The sequence below is a fragment of the Nelusetta ayraudi genome, unplaced genomic scaffold (assembly GCF_046127955.1).
Source record: "Nelusetta ayraudi isolate G7.1 ecotype Tasmania unplaced genomic scaffold, CSIRO-AGI_Nayr_v1 ptg000042l, whole genome shotgun sequence".
Lineage (NCBI taxonomy): Eukaryota > Metazoa > Chordata > Actinopteri > Tetraodontiformes > Monacanthidae > Nelusetta > Nelusetta ayraudi.
This window is the reverse complement of record NW_027466092.1, coordinates 8,819,287-8,835,071: the sequence shown is the minus strand read 5'-3', so window position 1 is coordinate 8,835,071 and position 15,785 is coordinate 8,819,287. Positions and strand designations below refer to the sequence as shown.

Genomic DNA, 15,785 nt, shown 5'->3' with positions numbered 1-15,785 from the left:
TTCTTTAAAAATAAAATTGGGTGATCAGTTTAAAATTGCTATTGCTTGTCTTAAGAGTGTTACACTTTCAAAAACAAACAAACAAACAAACAACAACAACAACAACCTCTTATCCTATCACAATCTGGCGGCAGAATCTTCACAACCACAATCCTTTTGCTTGTCTGGGCAAAAGAATGGACGGACACAGTTATTGGAGCCACGTTGTCAAATATTAACTGTTCGCACAGATTACGGAAAGGGAAAACAAGAGAAAGGGGGTTATATTTTGTTTACTTAAGTGAACAGAGAGGCGGGGCGGGGCGCGAGGCCGCCTAGACCAATAAGCGTGGCGGGTAGGACTTGACTGACGTAGATTCCAGCCAATGAGCGATGTGTGCAGCTGGACTAACGTTTCCACGACACAAACGCTTCCCCCCTTCGACGTGTGAGCAAAGAAAAAAATAAATTTATTCTTTTGCGTTGCGTAAAACGCGACCTGGCACCGACGGGAACAACATTTTGTAATGAACTAGTCGATAGGAACACAAGAATTGTGTGTTCCCCCCCCTCCTTGTGACACCTAGCAGCGGCGGAAAAGAGACGGTCCCCCCACCGACAGCTGGCTCGCGAATTCACTTGGAAGTTGTTGGTGAGTCCGTTGTTATAAATACATGCTGAAAGCGATTCCCCCCGCATCGAAAGCGTGCGCACTGAGATAAAGAACCAGAATAACTACACTCCACGAGTGAAAAGTTAGATTCGTGACTTAATTAGAAAACGGTTCAAGTGACTTGGTTTTTCCGCGTGTAGCGACTTGATGGCCAAACCACCTTTTGTGTAGCGTGCCTCAGTCTGTAAATACTGAAGGAGGAAACTACGGTGAAAGGTGGCAGTGAAGAGGCTTCCTCTACTAGTCTACCTTGGCAGGTGAGATGTCACGCTAATTGACGAAAACACTGCCAACCTTTTTCAAACAGTCTTCTAATGTCATTATCTTGACCTGATCTGTACTTTTGTGTAGAATGTGTGACACGTTTTTTTTTATATAGAGTTCTCAAAAAGTAGGCAATAATTTTCAGAATAAAAGCAATAAGAAAAGTCCAAGTTGTTAGAACACCTGGAATTGATCGACCTTGATGCTTTTTTGTGTGAAGCCACGCAGGCATTATGTTTTGGAGGAGTGTGTGTGTGTGTGTGTGTGTGTGGCGAAGCTTCAGGGATGTTTGTTCACGTGCTGCGTTCAAGTACGCGCTCTGAGCCACGGCTTCTCGCTGTCTCCGTTGTTTTGTTGTGGAGAGAAGGAAGTGGGTGCTGCGTGTCAATTTCCGTTATGCCAGGCATTGTTAACGGGGAATGTGAGATAGACAGACAGACAGATAGATACCACATTTGGATTTTTTCTTATCTCTCCCTCAAAAAGATTGACGCAGTGTTACTGCATCCATTAGTTTAACATTTGCCTAATTGCATCTGAAGTAATTGCCGAAGTATTTGAGTTTATTATCAAAAGTGATTTTCTAGGTTTGCTTTAGTCTCTGCTCAAATTCCGTTTTAAACGTATAGGTACGACGTTAGTGGCGTATATATTTTTTTTTAAATTATATTTTTACCAATACGTTATTGGCCACGTTCTTGTCACTTTGAAGTACAAAATTGTCACAGTTCCCACCTTCCTTTTGTGATCCGAACGCTACGTGAAACCACGTGATCGAAGCCAGCTTTCTAAACGTTAGCAAGGTGGCTAACGAGATATAGCTAACTTGAGCTACGTTGCATCGCTGCACACACGAAGTAATCCCCGCTAGAGGAATCGACGAACGCCTTCTCGTAGCCGACTAGTCGAACTTAACTTTGTGTAACGTCGCGCTTCGACGACAACTCCGAGAGCACAATGCCAGGTAACTTTGTGAATACAAATCGTCTTGTGACGACTCGTCTTGTGTTTGATCAGCAGCGGGTTATCCCTCGAAGCCGAGGCTTGTTTTGTTGACCTGCTTCCCTGATGCTGGTGCTGCCATGCTGTAGCCGCAGCAGAAGCAGCAGCATGCTAGCTCCGAGCGCAGCGCACCACTTTGTTTGGCCTTTAAGCACCCAAACGGGAATGAAGTTTGACCTCGGTGCGCAGTGCGTGTTGTGTTTAGACCATTGACGCATTTTCCGTTTGCCGCACGTAATGTGCTTCCGCGTCTTTTGTACGACGACGCGCCGTGAATGTGGCTAAAAATAACAGCTAAATAATAACTCCACTCAATTAGCCTTTGTTGTTGAGCTGGGATAGCCATCACCTTCAGGCCCGCTCGTTGACAGCACAGCTGCACGTCTGACTAGCTCTTTTAGCTTCCGTTAAGTAGCTTCTTAGCATTACCTCGGATAGAACCTTGCCATCCATTGAGCAACCTCCGCAGGTAGGCCCAGCACCTGGCCTAACACGCTAGCGCCATGAAGACGCTAGCAGGCGCCGAGCCACTACGACGCAGGCAGGCTCCTGTTATATAGTCAGCTCGCTGACCGCTACATTACATAATCTGTTATGTAGCAGGATATTTAGCCGTTTTTATCAGTGTATTTTAACTCACTTTGACCGTGTGGACGACGCTTTCCATTATCCACGCGTCCTTAGTTGTTTGGTCGATTCGCACACCAGATGAGCGGTTTTTAATTTAAGCGTTTTCGTGCACATGGACTGAAACTATTCATTTCATTTACCCCCAAAGGTAAAAACTTAGGACATTTTCCTCAATTTGAATCCTATTTTCCCCACACGTCGAGTTGTTTTCATATCGAAGCAATTCTTTTAACTCGTTTAACATTTTATTTAGTTAATTGGTGGAATTCTTCAATCTAAAAAAAAAAAAAAAAAAAAAACAGTAACTCACCTCAACTGTTTTATGTAGGCAACTAAGGCATTTTTAAACAAACATAAGTTTGGAGAAAAAAAATAATTTTATTATTGTTACTATTATTATTATTATTATTATTATTATTATTATTATTATTATTATAAAAAATGTATATGAATGGCAAAGCTTCTGGTTTGAAACTAAAAATGAACTCTGAACTATAAATTGGACTCTTCCATTGAAAATTATCTATGGTTGCAGGTGCCACTGATCCACGCAACAAGTAAATATTGAATACTAAATCACTGCTGGCTCCTCTTTATTGACCAGAAACAAAGCAAAATGCATATCGTCTGTCCCATCCTACTAAGACCTTTATAATCCGACTCCACAAGCAGGTGTGTAGGATGCAATGTATTCCACTAACTACATGTGACTAACATGTTGTCTAATATACTTAATATTTTTACAACAGAATTTTTAAACCTTATTTTAAAGTGGCATGGGCGTCACTCAAAGGAATGTTTTCTTGTTGCCTGACCGAGGTGATCCTAGACCAAGTGAAATGAAATAGTTCTCTGATATCACATTTTAAATTCCCATTTTGGCCTGAACCTAACTGGAGTCTCCTCCCCACCACTCCACATTTGCTGAATTATGGGCAGCACCTCGCCTAAAAATACCCCTGTTCCGACCATACTCCAAATACAAACTCATAGGTTGGACTTTAGTGTTGAGTATGACCACATCTAATAGTTAGCAGCCAGTGTTGGCAGTGCTGTGAGTCTTCCATAAATCACCTTCTGACTGCATCACCCACTGCTGAGCACAGAGGCTGAGAGTCTGCCCGCTCTGAGGCGGCAGACACGTCTCCTCTCAGTCTACTAGCCCACTTAGATTAAACTTGTTTATTTGAACTGTCCTCGAGGACAGCGTGCCCACATTGTTGCCATGTGCTGGTTGTTGAAAAGATTGGGGCAGGTGATACAGAGGCCGTCAAACTTTTTTTTTTCTAGCTGCTCCTATTTCCTGCGTTTTTATAAATGCAAGGCTAGCCGCGGCGAGCGAACAATGCTCTTTTTCCAGGGGTGTTGAACTCCAATACACAGTGGGGGCAAAATTTCAAACTTTGACAAAGTTGCAGGTCAACATTGATATTTATTGGAAAAAAATGTTCCTCCAAATTCAACAGTGAGACTTCTCATATGGACCCAAATGAGTGTTGCTTCAACCTGAATATGCAACAAGAAACACTTAAAACGATCCAATAAATAACTCAATATCGCAAAATAAAATTTAACATTAAAAACCTCATCAAAATAAATAAAATGTAAATAAAAATCCTATGTCTCTTTTTTATTTCCAGCCTTCTGATTTAAATTTCAACAGTAACCTTTTTCCACGGGATGATAACACATTAAACAAATAAAATGACAATGATAAAACCAATTAAGTTATAATAATATCCTTCAATGAACGTCCTGTCCTGATTGAGGTGCCAAAATACCAGCAGAGCATTCTGGGATTTGTAGTATTAGAGGTACATGGTGGGCCAAATCTGGCACCTAATGTCTTAGACGCACAACGGCGCAGTGCATCTGCCTTTGTTGGATCCTGGGACTGTGTAAATCCTTTGATTGTGTCTTTCTCTCTCCCCTTGTGAGCCTGCAGTTTAGTCATGACATGTCTCTTGGGTTGGGTTAGGGTTGATTGATACAAAATCACGACGAGAGCTGGCCCACCGCTATTGTACTGCTAATACAACAAATCCCAGAATGCTCTGCTGGTATTTTGTCAATCAGGACAGGACGTTCATTGATCGATATTATTATTATTATTATTATTATTATTATCATTATTATTATTATTATTATTATTACTTAATTGGTTTATTGTTGTTGTTGTTTTATTTTCACATTTATTATTGGCCTGTGGAAAAAGGTTACTGTTGAAACTTAAATCAGAAGGCTGCAAATGAAATGAATTTTTTTTATTTATTTGAAATTTGATTTTGCAATTTTGAGTTCTTTATTGTATAGTATTGAGCTTTACTTGTTCCATATTCGGGTTGAAGCGAGACTCATTTGGGTCCATATAAAAAGTTTCACTGTTATAGTTGAAGGAAGATTTTTTTCATTAAAAATCAATGTTGGCCCATATTTTGTGTTGACTTTGACACACGTGGCAGGAGTTTATCGTCGGGGCAGGAGGGCTGCGCCTGTGTACTCCTGAAGGTTCCACATATAGTTGTGTAGTTGCTATTTTTTAAACAAGTAATTGTTGCAGAAGTAGGTTTTTGGAGTTGGGATCATTCTTCATTGTTCCTCAGGCGTCACCCTTTTGGTGGAAAGTAGTGCAGAGTTCTTTGTGCTTGAGGCGCTGTGACATGGTGAGTGTGCACACTCAAGCATTTGTTGACGTTACATAGTGAGAAAAATGACTTACTGAGGGAAAAACAAGGCTTTTAATAACGGCCACCACTTTGAGCTCCTCTTGTAATTGTATCGGCCAACATTCACTTTGGCCCATCCAACCTGAGAGCAGCTGGACAAGTGAGTCTGCTGCTTGAATCATGCAGCATCAGTTTCCACACTGACTACGAAGCAGTTTATTTTTATCTGCGGTGCAAACATGCACCTTTTTTTTAAAAAAATAAAACTTTTTCACCCTGTTGCAGTTTTTTAGCCGCGCTGTCCTGACAGATTTAAATCAGAGCTCGACAGATGATGAGATCACGTGGTCTGGGGCGCAGTATGAACAGTTAGCAAGGTGATGGAATGCAGTCACTTGGTTTGTTTTGCCTTGAATGCTGTCATACTCGTCTGCCTTCATCACGCCAGTCTGGATCCTATGTTTTGTGGTTGTTAATAATGTGCTCTGAGTGGCGTGCAGCTTAGAGTGAATGAAGTGGCTAACTGTCAACAACCGTTAGGCCCGCATGCTCGTGGGGATGTTCTGCTTACGGCCATCTGATAATCTTGAACAACATGATCTGCTTCAGCTGTTTCTGATTTTGATCTGTAGAGATGGAATTTTTTTCAATGGTTTCAATTTTTATAATAAATATAAGAAATGTAAAGAAGCTGTTTGAAGCTTCAGGGCAAATGGACATGCTGCTGTTGTATTTACTTTCTTAAATTTGACTATTGTCTTTAATGTTAACAGTCCCTCATTATTAAAACGTTAAAGCTAAATGAGACCCAGCTGTTCCTCCGCTTTTATAGTTTTGCCATCTGCTTTTGTTCATTTGTTTTAAATTCTGTCTCCTATGCACGATTTTGAGGTTTAAACGTGTTATTGGTGTGCTTATGTAACCTGTGCAGAGCCAGCTGAGATGAGCGGTCCTGAGGTGGCCAAGACACCAGGAGGCGGAGCTCCAGGCAAGGAGGGCAAGGAGCCGGTGGCCAACGGCCACTCAGGGGAGGCCAATGACGTCAACCCGTTTGCTGAGTACATGTGGATGGAGAATGAAGAGGAATATAACAGACAGGTGAGCTCGTTCTCTGTCAACTGTCTCTTGGAAACCAACTTCCTTTTCAAAATAAAGGCGGTTTTTAAGCCAAGCGTTTGAGTATTTTAATGCCTGTCCCTGTTAGCGACGCCTCATTCACAATGATTTCACTATGGGGAAACTTGTTGGTCTAACCAAGGGGTGGGCAAACCTATTGACTGGTGGGCCACAATGGGTTCTAATATGTGACACAGGGGCCAGAGCAGGTGGATGCAGTGCTTTGGTGACCCAACTCATAGAAGGAATAAATATATGATGGGATATGTAGAAAATGTGCTTTTATCAGCGAGCTTAACAATTTATTCATTAATTGTCGATTAAGAATGTAATCGATTAAATAACAACAAACAAAATGTGTCTTTGAAGCGCCTGCGGTATTTAGCTCTTTATCGAAGTGACTGAAAAACACTGAAAAACATCTATCTTATGACTTACTATCAGTGTCATTTTTTCAAGTTTGGCGGACTGTATTAAAAAGCGAGTGAGCCCATGCCTGGTCTAACCTTTTTATCTCCCCTTCTCCCTCCTCCCCCCCGCCCCACCCCGTCATGCTCCCAGGTTGAGGAGGAGCTGCTGGAGCAGGAGTTCTTGGAGCGTTGCTTCCAGGAAATGCTGGAGGAGGAGGACCAGGACTGGTTCATCCCCTCGCGCGACCTCAACAACCAGGGCGTGGGGCAGCTGCAGCAGCAGCTCAACGGTCTGTCGGTCAGCGATCACCACAACCTGGAGGAAGTGGCGGTGAGTCGGAGGCACACCACCGTGCGCATCGATTTTCAACCAGGCGGCTTTAGGAGTTGGTCAAAAGCAGGAATGTGGAAGGAATGTTTTCCTTCCACATTTTTCATTGTGAAATGTAGGCTCTCAGGAAAAATCACCACTTATCAATTCATCGTTGATCGATCGATAAGGTCAATCAACTAGCGATCAATTAGATAGCGATAATTTGCATCCTTGGCTTTAATGTCAACTGAAAATGAACACAATCAAAGTTACAACAAAATATCTCTTTTGAAGCCCCACAGGATTGAACTCTTTATTGAAATGACTCTTAAAACACTGAACTAATGGATGAAATGCGTTAGGTGAATAGCCTTTAGTTGAACTCTTGTTTTTATTTTTATTTATTGTCTTTGTCTCTGTAGCACGTTGAGACAAATTAAATTTGTTATTATTATTATTATTATCATTATCTTTATCATTATCATACATCTATTTTATGACTGACTGACTAGTAAGACCATTTCTCAAAATTCGGCGGGCCAGATTAAAAAGCTTTACGGGCCGCAAATGGCCCCCGGACCGTAGTTTGCCCATCCACGTCCTAGACGGAACATTGAGATGTTTGTCTTTTGAATGATTTCTCACTCGTTTGTCGTTGGCTGTGTCTGCAGAGGAAGAGCATGTTGAATCCTGAAGCGAAGGAGTTCGTCCCGGGGAAGAAATACTAGGAGTCCCCCTCACCCCCATGGAGCCTGTACGCGCACCCAGAGAACGCAGTCCTCACATCTGAAAAGACTCTGATGGCCACGGCCGAGCACACACTGATCTATCGCATCCACACGCACCCCAACACACACTCGCACGCGTGCACACACACACTCACAGACACACACACACGAACACACACTCAGCACATTTGAGATATTTCCAGCGTGCTCGCAGGCCCAGTCGGGGGGTGAGGGGTTTTCCTTTTCTTTCCTATTTTGTTTCCTTCTTCTTTTTATTTACTGTTTGTTTCTTGTAAACCGAGGGACATTGGGGAAAACAGGGGTGGGACAATATGGGTGTTATACCAGCACTGCCCCGCCGGGGGCGCCAGCTCATCATTGCATTTCATTCGCCGCTGCTGACGTCGATGGAGCGCGCGGATCTCGTGGGTGTCCCCTGAGAAACCGAGGCAGCTACCAGCCAACGACGCCAGAATAAAACCCGAAGCCCAAAACCAACTGAGATAAACCATCGCTCATGTGTGAATGGGGGTTGGGGGGGGGGGTACTGCCACAAATTTAAAATGAAAAAAATACAAAATAATGACTAAAAGCTACCATTGTCAGCAGGGTCCCATAATCTGAGGTTGTCTAACATCATCTGGGGGACACGACGAGCGTCCGCCGCAGCTCCACGGCGCCACCACGGCCCGGCAACTCCGTTAACATGCTCTCGTGACGTCACAAAGCTCCTCACCACGTCGCCACTCGCGCTCAACTCCCAAGTGCGGGTTCTTCGTCTGCAGTGGCACCGTTCCAAACCAAATACAGCCCCTCCACTCCCCCCACTCCGCACCCCCCCGCTCGCCCTGTACGCCGGTCGTCGTCTCAAACGAAAAGTTAGTTTGCCCAGTTTGTCTTTGGTCCAGCTTGACAGAGCAGAGCTGTCCCGATCAAGCGTTCGAGATAAAGTTCATTCAACACTTTCTCTCAATATGCTGCCGTTTTTCTCTGTAGTGTAAACTCTCCGTCTGGCCGGATGGGAGTGATTGGTCTGGAACGATGCCACCGGCTCCTCTGCCAACAACCTGGTTGGTTAGTCCAGCGTCGCATCAAGGATCCATATCCAAAATCAGGGTTTTTTTTTTAAACAGCATTTCCTCCCCCGCACGTTTTTGTTTCTTTTTTTCTTTTTTTTTTTTTAAATCCGTCAAGTTGGGAAAAGTCATTGCGTGTTTGTACTGCGGTGTACAGCAACCTGTGGCGTCTATGCAGTCGTGTTTAGCTGTCGTCAGGAACGTCAGGGTTGGGGGGTGGGGGGGGGGAGGGAGGGAGGTTGGTTGGTTGAGATCTCGGCAAATAGTCGCGCGACTCGTGGTCCCACGTTCACCGAAAGCGTCCGCTCACGGCGTGTATATAATCATCTCTGTTGACTCTGGCGTGAGCCAGTCGGAAAACGTACTCATTCAAGTCCGTTCGTTCCCCCGCCCCGCCCCTCCCCCCTCTGCTCAAAAAACGCAGAGGCCGTAATGTCGTCAAGGAAAAAAAAAAAATAATCCCGCGATCCGAACTCGGGGTCCTCCTCACGCCACTAATTTTTGTCTTTTCTTCTCACCGACCGTGACCGTCTTTGTGTAATCGGCTGTATTGGTGTGAGACACTGGGTGCGCTCGGCGGCCGGGCGAAGGCTCGACTCCGCCTCAAGCTGCCGGGCGCTCGCCAGCTAGTGTCCCTAAAAGTGTGCAGTAGAACCTCAAAACGAAACCCTCCTCACACAGCGTTGGACCACAGCGCTCGATCGGCACCCCAGTCAAGTCAATAGGAACGTCCGCCAGGTGGATCGAGCTTCATTGAAATCATTTTTGGTGATTTTTATTTTTATTTTTATTTTTTTGCTTTCGGTTTAGACGAGTTAGGTGACATAAAGCTGTTTAAAAAGAGGTCCAGAAGAGACAGAGTATGAATTTCAATACAAATAAAAATCATGAAAAAAGACAAATAAAGATGTTAAAGACAAAATGGCCTTGTGTCAGTGCGTTTTGTTGCTTTGCAAACTAGATTAGTCTTGTGATGCCTCAAATGGTCCTTTATTACTTCCATATTTACAGTTTTTCTTTCTCCACTCGAGAGGCGCAGCCTTGAGAAACACCTAAACCTAAACACCTCGACATCAACAATTCCTAAGAAATGGCTCATTTGGCCGTCTGTTTAGTCTCCAGCGCGTGCGCCTGGTTTTCAGCGTCTCACTTTGTTTGAACCTTCGCGAGGTGTGAAGGGGAACTGAACGAAGCTGCTGCAAGGCAGTGTGAGAGAAGGCGGGATGAACATCTGGCTGGGTGTGCGGTCACTGACGTGGCTGAACTCCAGGACTGTGTATTGCTCAACACTCTTTGGAAAGGAGAAGGAGCAATAGCAGCAGAGCAGGAGGTTTTCTCACATCTGGAGGCTTCATAAACAGGTGAGGCCATTGTTGGAAAACATGGGTAGATGTAATTTTACATAATTGGGGAATTAAAATATCAAGAAACCTCACCAGGCAAAAAACCCCAAACAACTCCAGTCTTCTTCAATCAAAACCACTAATGTGGTAGACTTGTTTCCTTTCTCACTGTTATGTAAGGTTGCATGAATAAACTCAACAATCTGCAGACTCCAGAGAAATAAAATCTCACTTGAAAATGGGGTTTGCAATTGATTCTATTCATGCTGTCATATTTTCTTAGAATCCTCAGCGTGTGAATGCTTCTCCTGCGATTCCAGCGCAGGACGCTCGTTTAAATCTCCCCCAATTGGGAGGCTTTGCTGTCTCCTTTGGGTGCCTGCCAGCAAGTGGTTTGCTGCTGCGTTGCGATGACTCATCCTCGCCTCGATATCTTGAGGCTTGATGGCAGAGCAATATAGACTCTGACTGCTCCCTCACATTTACAATTTATGTTGGAATATCAGAAGAAAGCAGCCCAGACTCGCTTATTGCTTTGGTAAAATCCAGTCTTGGTTCATTCAGAGACACACAAAGCTAAAACTAACAGAAGAGTTGTAATTATGTAAAGTACATTTCAGTTCTTTAAGAAACACCTCGATCACACACAAGGTTTGACAAAGAATTTGCTGTTTTAATTGTGTGCTTAAGCTTAACTACCTCTATTTCTATTAAATTATTCGTGTATTTTATTCCATCCAATAAAAGAGCATTTTTGATCAAATCAGGAAACATGATACAGTTTCTGGGGTCTTTAAACAGCTGATATCTGCTTGAAAGTGTTCACTTCCTGGTGTCAGTGCAGCGGTTAAGGCAAATTAAACAGATGATTAAATCTTAACTTGCTGAAGTTTGCTGAAGCAGCAAATTGACAACGGTTGAAGGAGGTCAGTTGGATAAGCCTTGCATGTGTGTCAGAAAGGCACAATTTTAGATGTTCAGCTCCTTGAAATCCAAAGCTTCTATTTAGAGTTCACGGTGAGTTGTGACAGCTATTTTGAACGGCTAAGAACTGGCAATCAGATATTCACAACCCTGGACATTTTTACTGAAATCAAAATTTATTACAAGCATAAAATTACACAAGGATGAGTTACATTTCAACATGAAAATGTGTCATTAATTACTCTATCATGATCGTAACAGTTTTCCTTTTATAAAAGCATTTTCCTTGAACTGATTCTCTTAAGATTTATGGCCCCTGTCGACTGCCATCAAAAAGTGTGCTGGTAGAAGACTTTGACATTGTCTTTGAAATTCATCTTTATGGCAGCTCCAATACCTTTTGCTCCGATACAAGCGCCCCCAAGTGCTGAAGACTGCTGCAAAAACATGAGGCTGTAGCCGAGGAAACGGCCGCGGAAGCGAGGAGAAGACGCCAGCTCCTCCAAGACCTCGGTGAACCCTGGCGGGAAAAGGCCGGGTCAACTGGCTGGACCGTCTCACCTTCTAGGCATCGCTTTACTTTGAGGGACACTGACCTGCCTTCAGGAGCTCCCAGCTTTTCCACACTGAGCCCTCACACAAGACGGGGAGGCCTCGCTCACTCCTCAACAGAGACTGCCATCGCGGAAACACAGATACAGAAGGTGTTGTGAAGGTTTTGACGCACGAGTAAATGCTCGGTGAGAGCGAGCGCTCACCTCTTCAGCGGAAGGTAGGACCGCTTCTACATGTTTTGCAAGGATTCGTCCTGTTTGAGTGAAGATGTGCTTGCAGAGAGCGTCCCCTGCTTCGGCACCTGGAACAAGAAAGTGGGCATTTCAGCCCGGCTACCCTTAATAACAGGCTTACCTAAAAAAATAACGGTGCAAGATGGCAGCTAACTGGGAGCAGGACCCTTATTGCTCCATGTATATTCTTATATATATGAAAACCATTCTAAGAGTAGGAAAACACAAATTATTTTTATTGCAATGTGAGTAAACACATGTATTAATGTTTTTATTGGCAGTATGTTAAACTTTTACCACCCACCCATCCATCCATCCATTTTCAATATCCGCTTCTTCCTGAACTCAGGGTCATGAGGGTCTGCTGGATTATAGCCCAGCCTGTCACAGGGTGAATGCAGGGTGACACCCTGGACAAGTCGCCAGTTTATTGCAGGGCCACATAGAGGCAAACAATTTAGAGTTTACAATTCACCTCACATGCATGTTTTTGGACTGTGGGAGGAAGCAGGAGAACCTGGAGAGAACATGCAAACTCCACACAGAAAGGTCCCAGGCCTGGAATGGAACCCACAACCACAAACACTCTTGCTTTGAGGCGGCAGCACTAACCAAGCTTTTCCCAATATAAAAAAAAACCCCATAAACCAAGCCAAATTTTTCAGACTGGACCTTTAATGAGCCAAATGTAACGTTTGCTCCCACCGACCTTCAGCGAGCTTCTTGCAGAAACCGGCAAAATGGGACTTCTGGAAGTTCCTGTAGAGCTGTGGCAGCATCTCCATCAGACTTGACACCTGAGACCAATCAAGTTTGAAGAGCCGTTCAGCGCAAAGGAATTCTTCAGTGATACGTCTCTGTATTTTTTCCCCCCTGTTGGCGCGACCTGGAAGTATTCCTCCATGGCTTGTTTGACAAAGGCGACGTCGTGAGGGGGAGGGACAAAGTTGTCCTTGGCGTCAAACACCGTCTTCACAGCCAGATGTGAAACCCAGTAGGCTGAAAGAGAGCGACGTGTGAGCGACCCGCGGGGCCGATCGAGAACCCAGTGAGAGCACTCAATGTGCGGCACGCCGCGGTTACCTGATCCCTCGTCGCCCATCATGTGACCCCAGCCACCGCAGCCCATCTGGGAGCCATCAGAGTTGACCAGCTTGCAGTTGGAACCAGTCCCTGATATTAAGACTATGCCTCCTGTAGTCAAGACAAGTGTGCATGCGGGATGTTGTTGGTGCCACTATGCTGGAACATTCAGACACAGCATATATGACGACACCTTTAGATACCACGCCACAGAGCGTTGGGGATAGTTGCGTCACAAAAATGTTCAACACCTCAGCTCATCCAGGACAAAGGCAGTCAATAAGTGGCAGTCAGCTGACAAGTCAACAGAATGGATCAGCCGTTGCTTATCAGTCAGAAGCCAAACATGACCATTTTACCCTCTGATCTATTCAAGAAGGTCCGTTAGACACTGATCTCTGTTTCATGCTGCCTCGGCTGTTCTGCTGCTGTCAAAGCTTCGAGCTCAGGCATGGGCAAACTACGGTCCAGGGGCCATATGCGGCCCGTTAAGCTTTTAAGTCAGCCCACCAAACTTGAAGAAGTTATATTAATAGTAAGTAAGTCCTAAAACAGCTGTAATTGATAAATTGTTTCAGTGTTTTAAGATCTAAATACCATCGGGCTTTCATTTTCTTGCAACACTTTGTTCGTTTTCAACTGACATTAAAACACATATTATTTTCTACATAACCCATGATATATATTTTTTCTACTATGAGGTGAGTCCCCAAAACACACATCCATCTGCTCCTGGTCCGGCCATTGAGTCAAATCTTAGAACTTATTGTGGCCCACCAGTCAAAACGTTTGCCCCGCTTTGTGTTCAACAATTGATTCTGCATCGACCTCTCCTGGGGCGACTGCTGCATGTGAAAACCAGGAAGTCTTTCAAAATGAAACGATTAGTTCCAAAAATGAGTTACGTTAAATTGTTTTAGTCATCATTTGAAGTGAGGGACCTGGGGAGGTGAATTTCAGCATGCAGAACCCTTCGGTTTGTATCAAGGCTGTATTGGAGGCCAGTAAAAAGAAATGGAAGGATCATTACCGCAGTCACTGGCTGTGGCTATGGCTCCGATAGCATCAGTGGTGATGCAATAGTGTTGGCTCAGGGTGGGGAACTGCTCCTTCATCTGAGCCATCACTTTGTCTGTGGCCTCCTTCTGCTCCCCTCCGCTCAGCGACATTCCCTACACACTCAACGACAAAGGGGGTATCTTCTCAGTTGCACTCGTTTCTTCAAAACAGTCAAATACTTTCATTTAATATTGAACAAAAATACAGCTGATACAGCATATGCCGATTGACACTTTACACTAACCAGTGATGGAAGTGGCAAGTCTGGATCGATTCCTGCCTGGATTTTTGCTCTCTGAACCATGTCGTTAATGACTTCAATACATCTGTCCACCCCGACCAGCTGGTGCACATCAACACAAAAAAAAAAACTGTAAGAATATCCTTTATTTATTTAATAACTTGTGTACTTATTTTATTGTGAAAGAGAAGCCCCACCCAGTGATTGGTGGACGGTCCCTCCGTCTCTGCCAGGATCTTTCCATCTGCTGACACCAGCACTACCTTGGAATGTGTACCTCCACTAGAGGAGGAGGTGAGTTGGGGGACAACAAACACACACAAACAAAATATATATGTTTTCACATATACACTTGAACAGAAGGGACAGAAGCACCTCTGCACGTTCATGTGTGCGTGCACATAATTTTATATTTATATATGCTGTGGAATTTACGTACAAATGGACACGATCCATTCAAAATCAGGAAATCATGTGACAGTGTAGTTCTCGTGCCCCGTCAGCTCATGCATTGTTAGACTTAGCTAGTAAGGTAAAATAAAAATAAATAAATAAATACATATAAAAACGACCATATGAATGCAGCCACCCGCGTCCCAGCACACTTTAACTATAAGTTAATTTATAACAGTGACATTAAGTCATTTTAAAAACTCACACTTACCCCTCAACTCCCCCGAACACGGCTGCCATCACTCCCTTCCTGTTTTGGTTCGTTCAACCTCGCTAATGCGTAAATATCGCGAGAATTGCAAACTGGACCCCGGCCTGTAGTACTCACAGGTGGTCGGTAGGTGTCAGGGGGGAACCATTAGCGTTCAGAATCTCTCAGGCAAAAGCAAACAATTTCAACAACAATCCAGGGGAGTTCTGGTGGGAAGGTTCTATACACACGTCAATTAATATGATATCACGAACCATAGGGATGTATACAAACAAACTGTAAGAAGCCAGACAAATTTGGCACAGTTTTGTTCCGGGGTTGAGAGCCCGGATGAATGATTGCCAGCATGAGGCATCTGTAACGCATTATTTGGCGGGAGGAGGTGGTGGTGGGGGGTAGTGGGGCACTTTCCTCTTGCCAGCGCTCTCTTACTCATAAAGTAGGCCGACTGTTTCTTTTTGAAACAAGATCTTTAGCCATTCAAACCAGGTTCAAACAACTTTTCCTACAGTTACGCCATCACAAATCAAAGTCACGCGAACGCCGAACCTAGTACAGCTTGGCGAAATGTTGCGTTCACAACGCATGTGAGCGGCCAGTCATTGCGTTAGAAAGTAGTTGGTGTTCGGGAGGAGAAGCCGAGAGAGAAGTTACACAAGCGCGAGCAGCAGCAGGAAGAGGAGGGAGACGACGGAGAGAAAGCGACCGGGCGAGCGGCCCCTGAGCTCTCACACGTTCATCCCGCGTCATGTTTTCCTATGTTACTGCCCTACATCCGGTTCAGCTCGGTTCGACCACAAAATAAAAGCCTGCTTTACCCCGTCGC

The 15,785-nt window shown here is 44.3% G+C and overlaps 2 protein-coding genes across 3 annotated transcripts; one reads left to right on the top strand and one right to left on the bottom strand.

Annotated features, from left to right (window-relative positions):
* The first annotated feature begins 456 nt into the window (after nt 1–456).
* paip2b (poly(A) binding protein interacting protein 2B) lies at nt 457–9,779 on the top strand. Of its 2 annotated transcripts, none has more exons than XM_076034103.1 (4): nt 457–631; nt 6,146–6,312; nt 6,892–7,071; nt 7,725–9,779. In XM_076034103.1, the coding sequence occupies exons 2-4, from the start codon at nt 6,157–6,159 to the stop codon at nt 7,779–7,781; spliced, it is 393 nt and encodes a 130-aa protein (XP_075890218.1). In that variant the 5' UTR covers nt 457–631; nt 6,146–6,156; the 3' UTR covers nt 7,782–9,779. The 2 variants fall into 2 exon arrangements, with proteins under 2 accessions (XP_075890218.1, XP_075890217.1); XM_076034102.1 differs by lacking the exon at nt 457–631 and adding an exon at nt 1,713–1,880.
* Nucleotides 9,780–11,281: 1,502 nt separating this feature from the next.
* nagk (N-acetylglucosamine kinase) lies at nt 11,282–15,670 on the bottom strand. Its single transcript, XM_076034101.1, has 10 exons — nt 14,960–15,670; nt 14,493–14,577; nt 14,299–14,397; nt 14,026–14,167; nt 12,996–13,106; nt 12,799–12,911; nt 12,622–12,709; nt 11,883–11,980; nt 11,721–11,799; nt 11,282–11,644 (listed from the first exon to the last, which is right to left on the bottom strand). Exons 1-10 carry the CDS (start codon nt 14,986–14,988, stop codon nt 11,454–11,456), a joined length of 1,035 nt encoding a protein of 344 aa, XP_075890216.1. The 5' UTR covers nt 14,989–15,670; the 3' UTR covers nt 11,282–11,453.
* Between the last annotated feature and the right edge of the window lie 115 nt (nt 15,671–15,785).